Source organism: Mercurialis annua, linkage group LG3, assembly GCF_937616625.2.
Source record: "Mercurialis annua linkage group LG3, ddMerAnnu1.2, whole genome shotgun sequence".
Lineage (NCBI taxonomy): Eukaryota > Viridiplantae > Streptophyta > Magnoliopsida > Malpighiales > Euphorbiaceae > Mercurialis > Mercurialis annua.
This window is the reverse complement of record NC_065572.1, coordinates 119,501-138,020: the sequence shown is the minus strand read 5'-3', so window position 1 is coordinate 138,020 and position 18,520 is coordinate 119,501. Positions and strand designations below refer to the sequence as shown.

Below are 18,520 nucleotides of genomic sequence, written 5' to 3'. Positions count from 1 at the left end.
AACAAATTTAGCATATGCTAAATTTATTTATTTATTTACCAAGATTAATTACAAAAATGCCATCAATAGTGATTTTATTTGCATAATTGTATCAATAGATTCATTAAAATTAATAAATTATAACAGAAGTAAATTTTATTAATTTTTTTTAATCAAATATTGTATAATTATTTTATTAGTAAATATAAATTAAATGATACATAACAATAATGGTACAAATACAATAATTTTTTTTTAAAAAACAAATTATCAAATAATTAATTATTACTATTAAAAATAATATTTCAAATAACTAATTAATATCATTTTATATAAAGAATATTAAATAATTTGATTTATAAATTTTTAATATTATATTTGTGCTATATGTGGCATTTTACTATTTGCTATATTTTGTGCTAAAACTATTGCAAAATATAACATACATAATGCAGATGTTCTAAGCTTCGAATTGTTTCTCACCAATCAGGAGTCAAACGGTTGCATCAGAGACATACATATCATCGGGTTAAGAAGAATCAAATCCATCCAAAATATCTACTTTCAAAGAGAATCCATTCCTAAAAAAGTCCAACTATTAACTTGTCTTGTATGATATACACACATCTGCAAGATGAACCAAGAAAGGAAAAATATTCGAATAAAAGGTCTACGGTAGTTGCACAGAAGAACTGCTGAAATGTTGCGGAAGATCGATATAATCCACATTCCCAGCAAGGAATGCTGAAAGGTAAAATTTATCGTCGGTTGCATCCAAAACACCTTCCTCTATTGCTGAAAAGGAACAAGGACATTAAATTAAAAGCCTAATCCAGTGACGAAAACAATATAACAAAAGACTTGTCATCACAAACACAACCGAGTGATGAAAATCAAACATATAGTTTGGTAATTTACAAAAAATATATAAATCTTGATTAATTTTATGGGCATCCCAGAAAACCCAGTAATATTATGTAAACTACCCACTGGAGTTGGACTAACAAGTAACAACAGTGGAGAAATAGAGACCAAAAATAATTGTGCTGATCAAGAATTCTCATAAAAACTGGAAAATAACTATCATAGATTTAAAGGGTCACAAATCATAAGACCTTATGGATGATAGATTTTCCCAATTCAATGCATGACAAACAAACCAAAAATATAATAATTAAGAGATAAAACTCATCAGCCCTAAACTTCAACACTTTCAAGGATCATAAAAGTAGAGACTATTTTAAGGACCAAAAAGGCTCTTTGTATTCCTGAAGAGGAAATGGTAAATAATTCAATTGTTGTCCAACGAATTTTGGGCAGTAGTGTTTCAAAATTATATCAGCCTACACACTTAAAGCTTGATTTTGTGTTTAAACCCCCTGAGCTCTTAAATTTTGGAAGGAGGTAAGGTTTTGAATGGTAATAAAACCTGCTAGCCTGAACTCGTCCAAGTTGACAACTGTATCATCCTAAGAAACATCAGCGAATAAAGCAGTGAGCCCAACCCCTTACAATCACATTTTGGCTTCTAATGTCTACTTGATAATGGTAAAGATAGCACTTAAGGAGCCACCGAGAAAAAGTTCCTTCATAAAGATAAGAGAGGATAGAAAAACAGAGAGAGATCTAGGTAACGAACATATTAGTTACAAAATCACACAATAAACAACAAAAATACCTATTCCATTGGTACAGATTCAGAATCTTTCTGCTCATCGAGATGTATTGCTTTATCATCGGTCTCATTATCATCATCAGTGCACATCGTATCATCTTTGTCCTTGACAATATTGGGCTCAGTATCATTATTAAAAATCTCCAGATCTGTTGGAAGCTGACCTGAATTCAGTGCCTGCCATTTGACAGTCATTCACAAATTTCAGGTATCATGCATTGACATGAAAACATACAAGGACTGAAATCTATCATGCCCGCCCAATTAAGGAGAAAGCAGCTACCTTTTCGAGTCTGGCAACTTCTTCAAGAGTTTGAGAATTCACAATAGCAGCCTGCAGAAAGATCATAACCGAATGAAACAGAATATGATCTGAATTTTATGCAGCAGTGATTTGTATATTTTAATTTTAAAATCAACATTTAGAGAGCCTCCCTTGGGGGTGAGGGAAGAGCACATTTTCCAGGATAAACAACATTAGAGCACAAATGCATTTCTCCTAAAACCTCATGCTACTGAAATACATATTCATATCTATAAGATAGTAGATCTACTGTAAAACCTTTCTGTTTTCAGCAAGCAATGGCAGGGACAAACTTGCCTGAATTTATCAATTACTTTATAGAACATTATTAACTTAAAATAATAAGAGCAAGAAATTCCAACTATGCAAAAATAGCCCATCCCCTCTGCCCCTATTGAATGAATACTTAGCTTAGTCATGACCATATGTATCAATGCCAGTTTTCCACAAAAAACAACCACCAAGCAAACTTCTGACCTTCTTGATAAAGATCTCAGCTCTAATGAAAATAACAAAATGTACAAAATCTGAATCTAAATATAAATAACATGTTAAGAACTAATAGCGCTATCTCTATTTCATGTATGAAAGTCCACATCTAATGAGTTCCAAGGGTCCTATTGTGGAGTAGATGAAGTTATGCAGTCTATTTTATAAGAAAATATCAGGTTTATTTTTTGAGCAGCTACTTATGCTCCTCTAGTTGTTGACCCCAACTAGCTTGGGAAAAAAATTTAGTTGAATAGAATGTTACTTCTTCCCCTCCACACGGTTGCTCAAGAAACTAAAACATTGCCTAATAATTGATAATTTTGCTCTAATTTCAAAGAATTGTGCAAGTACTTCAGCAAACCTGGTTTCACAATTAATAAAACTCCCGCTTTTAGCCTTCACCAATAAAGGTCTCTCTAGAACAAAATCCACAAAATGTGCAGTCAATCAAAACAGCCTATACCTGCCAAGTACCAACTCCTAGTTCATTTCCCCATAATACTGCAGCACAGCCTTTATGCTGAGTAGTCCAAGCCCTTTTACTTTCATGGAAGTGAACTCCTAAAGGATTCAGTCCAGATTTTTTTTTGCAGCTACTTATGCCCTCACACCAGCTTTAGCTGACTTGGGTCATAGACCTAGTTGAATTAGGTTGAACTGATCTTTACTTAAGTGCTAAGTAGCACGGAAACGGAAACGGGAAACGGACACGACACGAAACGGACACGGGGAAACGGCATTTTTAAAAAATGAAGGACACGTAACGTGGGGGAAACGCGTAATTATTAAAAATATAGGGGTGTTTTTATAATTTATAATTTTTCATACTACACTACTAATCTTTATTTCTTTAGAATAATTAAGATTTTACTAGAATTAAAGTGACACAATTAATCATGGGCCCAAGCCCATAAAATTTTACAAGAATATAAGTGGCCAAACGGTGGAATTCAACAACCAAAGTAATTTTCTTCTTCTTCCTCCTACATGCAACAACATCTCCTGTTTCTATTTTTTTTCTTTCAACGGCAGCTTTATAATTAAAAACCTTCAACAAATTGAAATTTTTTATGTTCATCTCTATATAAATCAATTAAAATCAGTTTCAATCAAACCTTATCTTCAATTCGAAGTTCGATGAGCGGTGAAGTCCCGGCACGGAAAATTTCAGAAGATCAGAGAATTCAGAAAAGAAATTAATTGAGAAAATTACTTAGTTAGATTGTTTGTTGAGAAGCTATTTGTTATACACAAGATGTTTTTTATACAAATCGAAACCGTATTTGATTAGGGATAGGAAATTGGGGGCAAAAAGGAAACAATCTCTTACTTTTTCTAATTGCAAAATGACCCGGTACGTATTTGGCCAGGTTTCCCAACGTTCCCGTTTCAGAAACGTTGGGAAACGCGGAAACGTTGGGTTTGCAACGTTTCCGTGCTTCCTAGCTTAGGTGCAAGAGGGTGTGGTTGCTCAAGAAACAATAAAGCATAGATAGTGTTTCCTAGTAAATAGTAATCACCCCTAGACTTAGAAAATATTTAAGGAAAAAGAAAATAGAGAATTGAATCAACACAATTCTAATTGCAAGAATCCTTTATCTTATTAAACTCATTTCTCCAAATAAAACAATATAAGACCAAGTACTTATAAAGAGAAAGAAATCCTAATACTATTTGAACTAAGGATCTTTAATTACTAAAACTGAAGACTGACTGACTAAGACTAACTAGGAAAACAGTAACCACTTAAAACTCCTACATATGACTTTAAATAAAACAAGGACTCCTAGAAACTATACTGAATAATGACTATTCCAGCAAATCAAGAAATTACAGAAATACCCCTTGGATGATGAAGTTTTTAATTTTAGATCAATCCTTTGATTTTTTCTTAACTTTTTTTTTATCCACATCAAACAGTCAGACAATCCACAGAACTATAGCTCATCCAACCTAATCTCTAAGCTGGGCAGTCCAATTTCTCTTACTTCCATTACATTACTCAAAAAGCATGGTCAAAACCCTTTACTTTTTGCAATGTGAATCTTGATAATTAAATCACTAACAAACATCATACCTCTAAAAGACCACTTCAAAAACCATCACAACATCTAAACTTATTGCTCATTTTAAGTGATAGATTAAAGCAGACAAAAAGAAAAAGCTCCACTATAATCTCTCTTGAAAAAGACTAATGGTACTTGTTGAATAGCAGGCCTTAACAAATGAAACATTGTAAAAACTGAGCTATTTATAAAATTTTATTGTACTTAGCATAGTACCTTTATTGCTATAATTTGCTCAGGTGTAGGAGCAACCAATTTTGGAGTCTGCTGTTCCAATGCAACTTCTGTAATATTTGGAACCTCACCGGGAGTGAATGTCTTAGCAGATTCCTTTTTAGCCTCCTCCTCAACTTCTTCGGATGCAAACAAATTTTCTGCTTCCATTCGCTCCTGCCATTCATCAACAGAAATGACAACCAAGTCCTATAGTATTCTGCTAAAAGCCCTTATTTATTATATGTCAAGCAAATAATAACTTGATAGACAGCAGACGAACAGAGACAAAGAGAGAGTCATGAAAGAAGGATACAGGAAAAAGTATTATATGCTATAATTTTGAATGCATAATAAAACTAGACGATGACATTGCAGCAATAATAAGCATGGAGCTCTCTTTTACATAGATAAAGTTGCCAAAGATACTTCTGTTTAGTTTTTACAACTCAAAATGCAGGAAAAATAAGTAGTGTCACGGGTGTCATTTTCGGATTGGTTTGATTTCATTTTTCAGTTTGGTTGGGTACTTGCATAACCCTAGTTGCATTAGCAAGATTAACGGGCAGAACAAAACAATTAGCAACAAACAAGTACCCATTTGAGAATGTTCGTTAACAAGTTACAGCAGCCAGAGGCACAACCTTCCATGCCATTCAACTTACGTGTTTCTACTAACTCCATAGATAAAGAAACCAGCTCAAATGTTAGGCTACTAGGACTTGCCTACTTTTTACAGAACACAGAACAATAAACTTCAATCGAATCTAAAAAAAAAAAAGATGCTTATAAACGCTTATCCTTTACAGGGTTGAAAGTACTGCTGATGCTTACATCTATAATAAGTTCCATTGAGATCCTAATTGCAGTTTTGGAATATGTAAGCAAGGGTGGTATAATCAAAATCCTAACAGAAAAATATATTATTTGCACATGACAAGGAAAGAAAAATTAAATTTGGGCCAAACAATGTACTCACCTTGCTTTTAACTTTTTTGAAATCAAGAACAGAGAGTGACTTTAGCTTGTGAATGATGTAGAGTCTATAATTAGGTTTTTTAGTGATATTATTATCCAAAAGACTAAGGAAGCGCAGTTTTGGAAGAGAAGCAAGAGGATCAATATCCACCAAATTGACAAGCCTGTTATTTGTAAGAATGAGGGTATGTAATTTCGGCAGAAATTCTGCAAGACAAACCAAACATAAATTCGAACAGTAGCAGGTAAGGTACATACATGTAAGAGTGAATCCGAAAAGAATAGCAGTTTTAAGTGCTAGCATTTGGGAATAAGAAAAATTATTTGACTGATATTAAAAGCTTACCCCCGATGTTGGGATTAATTCGGGTAATTCTGTTGTTATTGATAAGCAAAGTGCCCAAGCGAGTAAAATAGGGCATGTTTTCCAGCTTGACAATTTCATTGTCAGACAAATCAATGGTGTCAAATTGATCCTGAAGCAAGCACAACGCCAACAAGGCATGTGATATTGTATAAAATATACGTATTAGAAAAACACTAAGCGAATGTAGTCTACAAATAAGAAATATGTGGGGATATTGGAGCAATAGAATCGCAGTTTAAGTGAAATTGAGGGATAGCTAGGGTTTATATAAAAAAAGAAAGAGACGCACCTCTGTAGCACCCAAGTTTTCAATAACAGGGATTTTGTTAGCTGCACAAGAGAGGGAAAGTGAGTGAGGTTTGATAAGTAGGGTTAAAAGATAAGGTAGGGAAGAATTCAGACCTCGAAGATCCAACTCCCGCTCTTTAATGGCGTTAAAGAAGTGAGGGCTTTTCCAAATCAAATCTGCAGTGAGCCTCACCATCCTCTTTGCTCTTCTATTACCTTAACCTTAACCTTCACCTACAACAACTCTCACTGCCGACCCTCCAAAACACAAACTTTCAAATTTGCAACCTGAAGAATTAACAACAAAACGGGTGAAAATGAATGTGACTATGAGCGTAACTGTGAGACCAAAGAAACAGGCCTAGGGCCCAGAGGTTCAATCTGGACTACTTTTTTTTTTTTATTATTGGAATTTTCAAAATACATTTTAAATCCAACAATTTCTTCTTTATTTATAAAATTGCAAAATATTTTCATAAGCTTTTATTTTTAATTTACAAAATACACATAGCAGATTAATATCAAATACCTCAAAAATATATGGGTGATAGTGTCATACATCTTTGATACATATCGTATAAAAAAATCTTTAAACAAATCATAAAAAAGAAGAAAGACTAATTAAAAAACTGACCGATTTCACATTAGTTGGATATTGAAAATAGAGCAAACCATACATAGAATTTCAATAATGCATTTTACCTATATACACTTGCTATATTCTCAAAATATCTAAACATATTAGGGTTGAAGAGCGAGTAAGAAAAATATTTATGCGTTTGTGTTTTTAAAAAAATTAATAAAACTAAATTCAAATATAGGAATTCTTTTCTAATTGACATGACGCCAGTGTTAGAGTATATTTAAAATTCTTAGTACTAAATTAGTTTATAATATTAAATCCAAACACGAATTTTTCTCTTATGGACATGGTATCAGTGGTGTCATAACATATGCGATACGGTTTAAGTGAGATATTGCTAAACAGATATAGAGTTAATATGAATTTATACAATTTGTAATCTCTTTAGGTGATACTTAAAACGTCCTTTTTGCAAATGGTATTTTATATGTAAAACTCTATTTTTATTTATTATTTTATATGTAAACTCTATTTTTATTTTTATTACGTAAATTTTTATTCTTCTTGACTAGATCTCTTATATTTAAAATGTTTTTTTTAATGATAAATTATGTATTGAAATTTACTTTAATGATAAATTATGGAGTATATTTTATGGCTGTTTCTATGGTTATTTTGTTGTAATTATTTTATTTATTTGTCTATTAGAAGAAAATTGGTATAATTCTTCAATAGTCATAAATAAAGAAATTAACATATTTTTTACAAACAAAATAACCATAAACTTATATTTAATGGCTAATTTTATTTTGTTTTGGTTAATATTTGGCTTGTTTAATTATGACAGAGTTGCCGAAATTCTAGACATATTTGAAGAAGCTCTTATTATAGTGTCTTCTCATCTTTAAAGGAACGATCACAATTCAAAATTTTATTTCTTTATTGATGATGAGAGCTAAAGTGACAATTAGTTTCAGTTTAGTTTTTCGGTTACTACTATAAATATATATATATATATATATATATATATATTTGGGTGGCTCATTTGGTAGTTAAAAAGCCCTATTAGATGACTGTTTTGCAGTATTATCATTTGATTTTGATATCACTCACTTATTGTGATGAGAAGTTGTTATCTTTGTATATAAATACTTTCACTTTATTTATTAAAGTTTAGCCTACGACAAAAAAATAAAAAAAAATAAAAAAGTAACTATCTATAAAAGGAGTCGTTACTACTACAGTCTAGATCATTAGAGTATTTGAGGAGCGTTGGATTCGCAGTGAATGGCGTAGATGATGGGAGATGATGTGTTACTGCAAAATTAATTGGATAAAATTGCAAACCTCCAAGATTTAATATTTTTAAATTATGTTTCCTGAATATCGATTTGTTCTATAATTAATTCTTCTTCTTTCGCGAACACTCGTCTAGAAGTCTCTGTCGCAAATAATTCTGCTCATAGGTGTTGGGAGTGATCGAGATGGGGCAGTTAACAGCAGCAGCCGCAGCTTTTGTTACGGTGGTTCTGATAACGACGACGATGATCGGAGCAGAAGGTGAGCGCATTAACAAAACTTCGTCGTCAAATGGTATATTCTGGTCAGCAGCTAACGAAGAGGCTGATTCCGCCTCTGGTATTGTCAATGACCTCGAGGACCGGCAGTTGGACGGCGGCGTTTCTACTCTTGACGGGATGTTGCAGTGGGCCATTGGTATATTCTAATCGAACTTTGTAGTAGGAAGGTCCCTTCCTGTACGTGCAACTAAATAGTGTTTTCTGCTGAATCAGGTCACTCCGATCCGCAGAAATTAAAGGAAGTTGCACAGCGTTTATCTCCTACCGAATTGAAGAATCGTCAATTGGAAATTAGGGTTAGTTTTGTATTTCTATGTTCAGTGTTGAGTGTGATTACTCTATGTTGAAGTATGTACAAATTTGGGCAGCAACTGGTGGACGAGTTGAGGATGCCATCTGATGCGCAGCTGATGAAGGTTGCGATTACTGACTTAAATAACTCCTCTTTATCCTTGGAAGATCACCACCGTGCGTTGCAGGAGCTTCTAATTCTGGTTGAGCCAATTGATAATGCTAATGGTATATTCACTTTTCTTTTGCTCTTTCGTATTTACTTGCATGAACTGGAGCTAACTTCATAATTTTATATGACTCTTACACTCATGTTACATTCTGTTACTTGTTGAATTTTGAATGGGTTAGTAAGTAGTTCAGTTCATTTCAGTGGAGACTGGAGACATGTTTGTGGTTTTATAATTATGACATGCAATTTTTGTGTGGGAGTTTATGCTTGCATAGTTCATGTATTTGATATAATTTTTGTTTTGGATTTTGTGAGATCGTTGCTGTGTACAATGGCGCGCATAGTGTTCTGGTCTATATGCTCTGTCTACAAAAGCAACAATGGTCTCCATAACCCAATAGGCCAATCATTTCCTCACCCCAACCATGTAAAAATATTATGTTCTCGTGACGGGTTATTTTTGTCTATTAGTCTGCAGTTACTATTACGGCATTACCATCAAATAGCATGATGATCAATACAACTCTGTAAGCAGGTGTTGGTTCTGGGAGTTGATTTGCATTATTTTAGTTCAATATCTGCTATGAGCATGAGACTGCCACGTCATAGTCTATCATTCATTTATGTTCTTGTTTGCCTGAGTTCTGAATTTCCTGTTTCTATTTTTTTAATGCCTTGTTTTTCTCATTTTTTTGCCTCAATTTTAATGGAGAATAATGCTGTGTTGCTGCCCTTGATTTTACCAGATCTGAGCAAACTCGGTGGAATTGGTGTGCTAATACAAGATCTTAATCATCCCGATTCAGATGTTAGGAGAATGTCAGCATGGGTTCTTGGGAAAGCAAGTCAAAATAATCCAGTTGTGCAGAGACATGTACAATTCGTTATATCCTTGTCGAATTTTTCAATGATATTTTCCACTCAGTAAGTTAATGACACATCTTCCATGTAAATAAGATTTATATTTATATGCACATCTTTCAGATCCTGGAAATGGGGGCACTTGGTAAGCTAATGCACATGGTAAATTCAAATTCTGTGGAAGAAGGAATAAAAGCATTCTATGCTATTTCAGCATTGATCAGAAACAATTTGTCTAGTCAGGAATTGTTTTATGCAGAAGCTGGAGATCAGATGCTTCAGGTGCTTAAATCAGTAAAGTGCACACATTTACAACACAGTTGACCATAGCGTTGCTGACTTTCTTTTTGACCTCTTATAGGACATTCTTAGCAATTCAAGCACAGACATCAGGTTACGGAGGAAAGCTGTAAATCTGGTTGCAGATTTGGCTGAATATCAACTAGAAAGTGTAGGAAGAGATGAGTTGGCTTTCTTCAGCAATCAGTTGTTCTTGAAGTCTGTAATCGACCTAACATCATTAATTGACCTTGATCTCCAGGAAAAGGCAAGTCGTCAGCATCAACAACTCTATTGTTGCTATCTGTGAAGTGTTATTTTGCATTATATAACATCTTAATTTTGAATGAAATTTCACCAAGTAGAGTCAGGCATGCATGACTGCTTCATGCTCGGTCATGAATTGGCCCACACCCACAGCAATGGGTCTGTGAGACCATGAATATATTTAGTAGCTCTCATTCTGTGACGTGGGCCACATGATGAACAACTGAGCAGGCACGGCTACATATAGCAGAGCTCATTCTGAATGTCACAGATCCATTTTGCAATTCTTAGGCACGTCATTAAGTAGAGATAGATTCCGTGCTCACATGAGTCATCAAATAGACATTCCTGTCCTGATCTTAGCGGGGAATTTCTACCCTGACAGGCTGGTTGGACACTTTGGCATGTCTTTTAGGAGACTAACGGTTAATTTATTAACAATGGTGGGGATTTCAAGATATGCTCTGCTGAATTATGTTTGGCTGTAACTCGTTAAACTTTGGATCGATTACCCTCAATGAACTACTGTTTTCTCCCTGTAACTACAATTTGCTCCATGGAGGGAGAACAGGAAATGGAGTAAGAGATGATCCCATGTGCATTACAAAAATGTCTAAACATATATTTCATATCACAGTATTGCTTTAATTTAACATGTTGCAGCATTTATTTATTTCAGGCTCTTGTAGCAATCAAGAATCTCTTGCAGCTCAAAACAACTGAAGCTTTGATTGTCAAGGATTTTTGTGGTTTAGATGGTGCCTTGGAGAGAATGAGGCAGCAGCTGCTCGATTTAATGGCAGTGGAAAATCATAGAGATTATGCAATGGATATTGAAAAACTGCGTCTGGAAGTGGAACTGATGTTTCGGAGTAAGACCGGAAAGGTGAGAAGAACTACAGCTTTCCTTTGGATTCTGATTACTATAAACTGAACTGTTGAAATAATCTCAATTTTGTCACAGGTAACGAAATGATGGTTCCAATGTGACGAGAAGAATCCAGTCTCACATTTTTGATGCAATTTGTATATGTATATTATTTAAAATGGGTATGTAACTTGGGGTTAGAAGAAGGGATTGTTTTTACATTTAGATCGAGTTAGGGGTGGTCAAATATGAGTTATGTAAGTTATAAACTTTGGCTGGGATAGTATTTTTAATGCAATATTGACCATCTGAAATTTTGTTTGGACTTTGCTAGTTAAAAAATAAGCTCTTAAAAATTTCATTATCTACATAAACCAAATTTATAAATTTGTTTTTGCGTGGTGATGAATTTTATTATAAAAAATGTTTGATTCTGTATATTGGTACAAGATAAGAGGTATAAGCATAAGACTATGCAAAACTAAACAACAAAGTACCTATCGTAAGAAAACCCATTAAGATTATGAACTAACCAAAGAATTGCACTATATGGAGAAAACTCATAGGCTATCAGCAGTGAGATTAGCTTCATGATAAATGCTAATTTTTCACAACAAATCCTCATTTTTCAATCCTAATTTCTCAATTCCTTACGAGCATGAATTTAATATTATTAGAATATTGTGCCGCATTTGAATAATCTTTAATCAGCTTTCCAACCAACTCTCAACTCTGAGCATGGTTTTTGTAACCTCTAAATACCACCCCAGTGGAAGACTATGCAAGACACTATTAAATTCCGCACAAGGAACTGAATTCTCACTAGTGGTCATCAAACAAACTTCCCAACCAGTAACCTGTTTCTCAAATAATACCACATGCCTTTGCGATGCTTCTAACACGCTCCATGAGTGTTAATCTTTGGCCAATGTGCTGGGGACCTTAATTTTAAAAACATACAACAAAGGACGACTAATGATATTTAAATTTAAGGATTAATTCCATATAAAATCACCACATTTACACATTTTTTCATTTTAATCACGTCCTTTAAAAAGTATCAAATAAAATTATCACCTTTCATTTTTTTGCAAATTTATCACAAATGTGAAAATTCGGTGTATTTTTTTTGACTCGACAACCGAAATCAACAAGAAAAGAGTAAGGGAAATGTATTTTTTGTGTTAATTACGGCATTAGTCGAATTATGACATTTATTTGGGAGGAAAAAGACACCGGATTTTCTCATCGGTGATAGATATGCAAAAAAATGAAAGGTGGTGATTTTATTTGACACTTTTTAAAGGACGTGATTAAAATGAAAAAATGTGTAAAGGTGGTGATTTTATATGGAATTAACCCTAAATTTAATGTTTTGATGATACAATAAGTAGACTACTAAATACGGCCCCTAAATTACTACTTATCGCCCCTATTTTTACCTAAATATCTTTTACCTATTCTAAATTCAAAAACTCATATTCAAACTCTTTCAAATCACACTCAAATCCGACAAACGGCGATAACTATTTCGAGTTAAAATGTCGAAATCTAACCGAGAAAGTAGACGGCAACCTCCGACAAGTGTTGTTTTTACGTTTTTGAATTTTTTTTTAATCCTTGTATCCTGCCGGACACCTCTGGATCGCAGGCGTCCGACAGAGTGTTGCACGTCCATGAGGAACGTGCAAAATTGACATTTATATACACGACCTTTGCATGTAAATGTCAACAAAGTAAAATATTTAATCTTTTGTATTTCCAATTTTCCACGTGTTGAATTTTGACTAAATCAAAATTGTTTAGCATTTATTTGAATTTTGACTTCAAATAACTTAATAAATTAAGGTTATTGTAATTTCAATAAAACATATTTGGAGCGGAGCACTTTGAAAGATAAAAGTTTTAAAGGATATAATGGTGGACGATATGAAATTTTTAGTGTATTATGCCGTTAAAATTTAAATAAATAATTTTTTTAAGGTTTAACAAATAAAATTTATAAAAGAGTCGTTAAAATTTTCAACATAAATCTAAGAAAAATTATTGCACGCAATTGGTGCGCCATGTCATTTGTGAAACAAACCAATTATGCGTTAATCATATGGAAAAATTCATAATAAAAAATTTTCTATAGCAAATTTCCATTGGTTTGTTGTAAATATGACATGGCCGAACCAATGTACGGAATAAACACTCCCACTCTAAATCTAAAATCTAATGTGTAGTAGTAGATGGAGGATAAAAGAGTCTGTTAAAATTTGGGGTTGGTGCATTTGAACGTTCCCATAGCGAAGAGTTGAAAAAAAGAAGAGTTGGTCAAAGTAAAGGAAAAAAAAAGAAAGTAGGTGGGAGTTTGATATCTTGTACATCTAGGCAGGAGTTGGTGGCATTGCGGAGAAGATAATGGCACTGGTTAGCAGCAGCAGCAGCAACTTGAGACTCAGCTTCTCCGTGAAAAGATCATGTGAGATTGAGAAGAAGAATAAGGTGGAGTACTGGAGGAGGGCGGACGAGGGCGGATCAAGGTTGAGGGTTTGCGGAAGCAGCGAGAAGAAGAATAATAAAGGAGGAGGAGGAGTTCCGAATTCGAATTATGTGGTGCCTTTGGACAAATCTTCATCGCCATCTTCATCGTCTAACTTCTACTCCTCCTGTATAACTCGTCCTCTCGCTGAGATCCTCCGTGATCTCAACAAGCGCATTGCCGACAACATCATCACCCCTTCCGACACTACCTTCATCCCCTGGTAACTACCTCTCTGCTTACCACGCTCTCTTTTCTCAAACAATTCATTAATTTATTCATCTGATTCTGCATTAGGTACCACGCCAACCGTATGCTTAGCTTCTATGCTCCTGGTTCGTTCTTTTCTGCCTCCCTTTAATTACTCAAATGCCTTAGCTCTCCATTTCAACCTCCTATTTTACAATGGATTTGCATTGCCACCTGCTGGATTCTGCCCATATCCCCTAATACTCTCTAGCCTTAATCATTGAAAAGTTTCACACCTCTTTTCGTTTAACCTTTCAAAATCGCTGATTTTAGCCCAGTTTCCATTGTAGCCATTCATTTTAATCAGAGTGCAAAAAATTTCAAATATACCCTCCATTTTGGATTTTTTTGATGGTAAAACAACAAATTGGAACGATATGTAGGCCATATTTGATTTTTTTTCCTCTCTAATTTAAACAAATGGCTACAATTGAAATTGAAAATTAAAAAAATAAGCTAATATTGACGAATTTAAAAGTTTGGGCCACAAACAAAAAAAGTCGAAAATGGAAGGTATTTTTGATGATCAAGGCTAGTCTGTAATGTGCTACAATTCCATGCAATACTCAAATTTCTTTTTATTCATCTGAAACAAAATGGCAGGATGGTGTGGAGAAATACGCGATGTTATCTTCTCTGATAATGGAAGCGTCACTGTGGTGTACCGTGTCACCATTAGAGGATCAGATGGAGAGGTATGTCTCATGTTCTATGCTGTCTCCACTCTACATCCAATTTTTCTATTCGCTCTGCACCATGCTACTGCTGTATTAGATTTTGAATCTCACAGATACTTGGATTTTCAAATAAAATTTACTACAAAACATATTCCTTCTTCTGCTATTTGTTGTGCCATGGATCATATTCTTTGAGCAGGCAGCACACTTAGATGTTTCCACAGTTAGGGGCGAGCATAACATGGTTATCAACTGTGTCAAACCATTCAGTTACTCGGTTCTGCTTTGTTCTTTGTTTTTTTTAATGAATTTTTCATTATTTGTTTGCTTATTCGAGGGCATCTAATTTCAAATAACATATTCTTTTGTGAAATTAAATATAAAAACTATTATCTGAATTGCATACACTCTTTTATGAGATTTACAGTTTTGATTGTAATTAACTTTGTTTGCAAGTGGATTAATATTCCTGTGTACATGGTATGCTGTACGCCTCACCAACTAATCAAGAATAATTTAGTAACTCATTCATTGCAATGCTAAGAAGGAGAGAAATCCTACACCAGGAACATTTTAAATTAAGTGAAAACATCCTTGGTGATCAGGAATTAGCTATTGTATTAAAGCCCATATCTAGATAGCCCATTCTCACGAACCTTAGATAATCACTGATTTGGGAGATGGTATTCAAATTACCTCCTCCAAAGAGTATATTAGCAGGATTATTCCAGTGGTTACTATATTGGATCCTGTATCAGCAGGACTATTCCAATTTAGTATGGTTACTTTGTTGGATCCTGTATCATGAGCTAATTTATTTGACTTGAAACTTTTCTCCTTGTGTTGGCTGAAGTTACTTTTTCATTAGTTCAACATTTCAGAGCTTATAAAAGTACTGTATCTTAATACATGCTTATCGAGTGATGGCTTTAACTGAATATCTTACGCCAATAACTCGTCTGTATGAATTCTCTTTAGCCAATTCTACAATTCTGAGAGTACGGAAACAATTTAGTTTATGAAAACCACAACACTATATCTTGTAGCCACATGAGAATAAAATGACTTTTTATCATTTCATTGCAAAAAAAATTCATTAGAGACCAGTCAATTTTTGACTGTTTATACGTGTAGTAGCATGTGAAAAATGAAGTTTGATTTTTAGACCAATTCAATCTACTTAATCTCTTTTGTCTCTCATGAAATTTTCCCTTTTCTAGTATGTAACCAACTAGTCGTATTTCTTTGTTCCAATACTCGGTCCTTCACACACAACATCATATTATATATGATTGATGGGTGCCTTGAAGGTTTGTCCTTTAAAGATTTTCTTGATAGTTCGTGCAAAACCAAACTAAGTTTTTCTATTTGGAAAAAGTTCAAAAACCAAACTAATAAATATGAAACCAACGAGTTTGGATTGTTTAATTTGGGGTTTAAACTAAAAAATATATAATTTTAATTTTTACTTTTTAGTAATTACTTGCGTTCTTTGATCCACTATGATATAATTATGTATATAGTTCACCTAAAGTTTTGAAGAATTTATTTAGCTTTGCTATAAAATACTTCATTTTGATATACCTCAAATTTTAGGCATCTCAATTTAATTTTAATATTTATTTAATTACTTTAACTTATATTAACATCAACTGAAATAATATCATGAACATAAACTTCTGCAGTTGTTTTTTTACTAATCCCCCTGTCGACGAAATATAGGCTTGTTTCATTTATACACATATTAGGAAATTTAGTTTATTTAGTTAGAATATTACGAACTTCCTATAATACCCTTACTAAATAATTAATGCGTTCTTTTTTCTATGTGTTTTTCTAATTAATAATTTAAAATCACCCAAAAAGTGCATATAAAATTACTTATAATATTGAAACTACCAAAAAGAATTTATTATTGTTGTTATCGATGCCATTATCAATTTAATAGTTGACTAAAACTAATTCAATTAAGGGTATTTTAGATATTTACATAATTAATTACTTTTTAAAAATAGAAACAAGCCTATAATTTGGGACGCTTAAAATAGAAACAAGCCTATCTTTTATGGACGGAGGGAGTATATTATAGTGTAATTATCTTATAAATAAATTAAGAGTTTACTATGACATCCCTCACATTTGATATAATTCACAGTTTAGTCCCTCTTGTTTGTAAGTCGAACGATATAGCCCCTCACTTTTGTTTTTGTCAACGATTTATCCTTCCGTCCATTTTGGATGTTAGTCAACGAAGTCAACAAAACTATATGGTCCCTCACTTTTGTTTTTCTGAACGATTTTATCCCTCACTTTTGTTTTTGTCGACGATTTCGTCCCTCGGGTTTGAAAATTAATTTACCCCTAAGTCTTTTGACTTCGTTGACTAACACTTAGAATGGATGGAGGGACTAAACCGTTGACAGAAGTAAAAGTGAGGGGCCATATAGTTTAATTTTTAAACAGGAGGACTAAAGTGTAAATTATGTCAAATGTGAGGGATCTCATAGTAATTTGCTCATAAATTGAATATGTGAAAATAGTAAATTTTACACTTTATTCATGTAAAATGCAATCAAATTAAACTAAATAAATTGACATAATATAATAGCTATTATGGACAAATATTTATATATGCTACTTAGTTTTGAATCAATTTGGTTTGATTTAGTTATTAAACCTCTCAAACTGCAAACCAAACCAAACAAATTTAGTTTATTAATATTTGAAACCAAAATCAAACCATTATATAAATTATGATTTTTGGCTTGGGTTGGTCTGATTAATTCGGTTTGATTAATATATAGTGTAGAGTCATACAGCCTTAATCTTTAGTGGTATATCTGATCCTGATATTCATTTGCAATTGAGGGGTAATTATTCTAGGGTACCAAACTATCTCTTTATTGCATCCAATTTTGATTCGTTTTATGTGGCCGCCGGATTTTGCCATGTGGCGTTCATTTTTTGTTTGCATTTTCATGAAAACTTGTCACATGTGCATAATGTCATTTCAGCTGGGATTTTTTAGGCTAAATTATGCACACACGCCAAGTTTTCAGCCAAAAAAAAATGTAAAATCCGGCTGCCACGTATAATTTTTTTTGCTCGAAAACCTTTGGTTAAACTAAACTTAAAGTTTAGTAACCAAACTGAAAACAAATTAGATTTTCGTAACCAAAATGAAACAAATTAGTTTGGTCACCAAAGTCTAAAAAAAGCGATAGTTTGAATACTCACATAAGATCAATCACCTGTTTATTGAGGATAAAATCAACATATTGTCTTGCCTTTTCAGTTGCATTAATCTCTATAGGTTAGACATATGTGCAGCTTCATTGTTGTTTCATTCTGTAACTTGCTGATACAGGCATACCGCGAGTCAACTGGGACAATATCATCCAACGATAGCAATATCGTAGATCCAGTTGCTGCAGCAGAGGAAATAGCTTTTTGCAAAGCTTGTGCCCGATTTGGCCTTGGCTTGTACCTATATCATGAAGAATAGAAAACCACAGATGACGAGGGACCTTCTGCGAAGTTTGTAATGGTAGCACTTTGGAGAGATCATAAGATTGATGTGTTCCCTATACGCTTATGTAAATATCTAGCATTTTCAGATCCCAAGTAAGCCAGTTTGGCTTGTGTTACTCATTGTGTACGGGTCTGAGTCTTTGCTGGTTAGACAGAAATTGTAATATTTAACATTTATTTGCTTGCAAGCTGTGTGAACAACCCATCTGTTCACTCTTCATACTCCTAAAACGTCTTCATTGCAACCCTTTTGTTCAACACATTCATATGAAA

The 18,520-nt window shown here is 33.5% G+C and overlaps 3 protein-coding genes across 3 annotated transcripts; 2 read left to right on the top strand and 1 right to left on the bottom strand.

Annotated features, from left to right (window-relative positions):
* Window positions 1-435: 435 nt before the first annotated feature.
* Window positions 436-6,681, bottom strand: LOC126674348 (U2 small nuclear ribonucleoprotein A'). Its single transcript, XM_050368784.2, has 8 exons — window positions 6,477-6,681; window positions 6,364-6,404; window positions 6,054-6,183; window positions 5,709-5,914; window positions 4,733-4,906; window positions 1,938-1,988; window positions 1,658-1,831; window positions 436-774 (listed from the first exon to the last, which is right to left on the bottom strand). The coding sequence occupies exons 1-7, from the start codon at window positions 6,556-6,558 to the stop codon at window positions 1,658-1,660; spliced, it is 858 nt and encodes a 285-aa protein (XP_050224741.1). The 5' UTR covers window positions 6,559-6,681; the 3' UTR covers window positions 436-774.
* Window positions 6,682-8,204: 1,523 nt separating this feature from the next.
* On the top strand, window positions 8,205-11,577 carry LOC126674923 (hsp70 nucleotide exchange factor FES1). Its single transcript, XM_050369469.2, has 8 exons — window positions 8,205-8,661; window positions 8,739-8,821; window positions 8,894-9,044; window positions 9,735-9,862; window positions 9,973-10,131; window positions 10,211-10,396; window positions 11,075-11,281; window positions 11,360-11,577. The coding sequence occupies exons 1-8, from the start codon at window positions 8,430-8,432 to the stop codon at window positions 11,369-11,371; spliced, it is 1,158 nt and encodes a 385-aa protein (XP_050225426.1). The 5' UTR covers window positions 8,205-8,429; the 3' UTR covers window positions 11,372-11,577.
* A 2,092-nt stretch (window positions 11,578-13,669) lies between these two features.
* On the top strand, window positions 13,670-18,469 carry LOC126671454 (DNA repair RAD52-like protein 2, chloroplastic). Its single transcript, XM_050365225.1, has 4 exons — window positions 13,670-14,013; window positions 14,088-14,125; window positions 14,643-14,734; window positions 18,084-18,469. The coding sequence occupies exons 1-4, from the start codon at window positions 13,670-13,672 to the stop codon at window positions 18,219-18,221; spliced, it is 612 nt and encodes a 203-aa protein (XP_050221182.1). The 3' UTR covers window positions 18,222-18,469.
* Window positions 18,470-18,520: the final 51 nt, after the last annotated feature.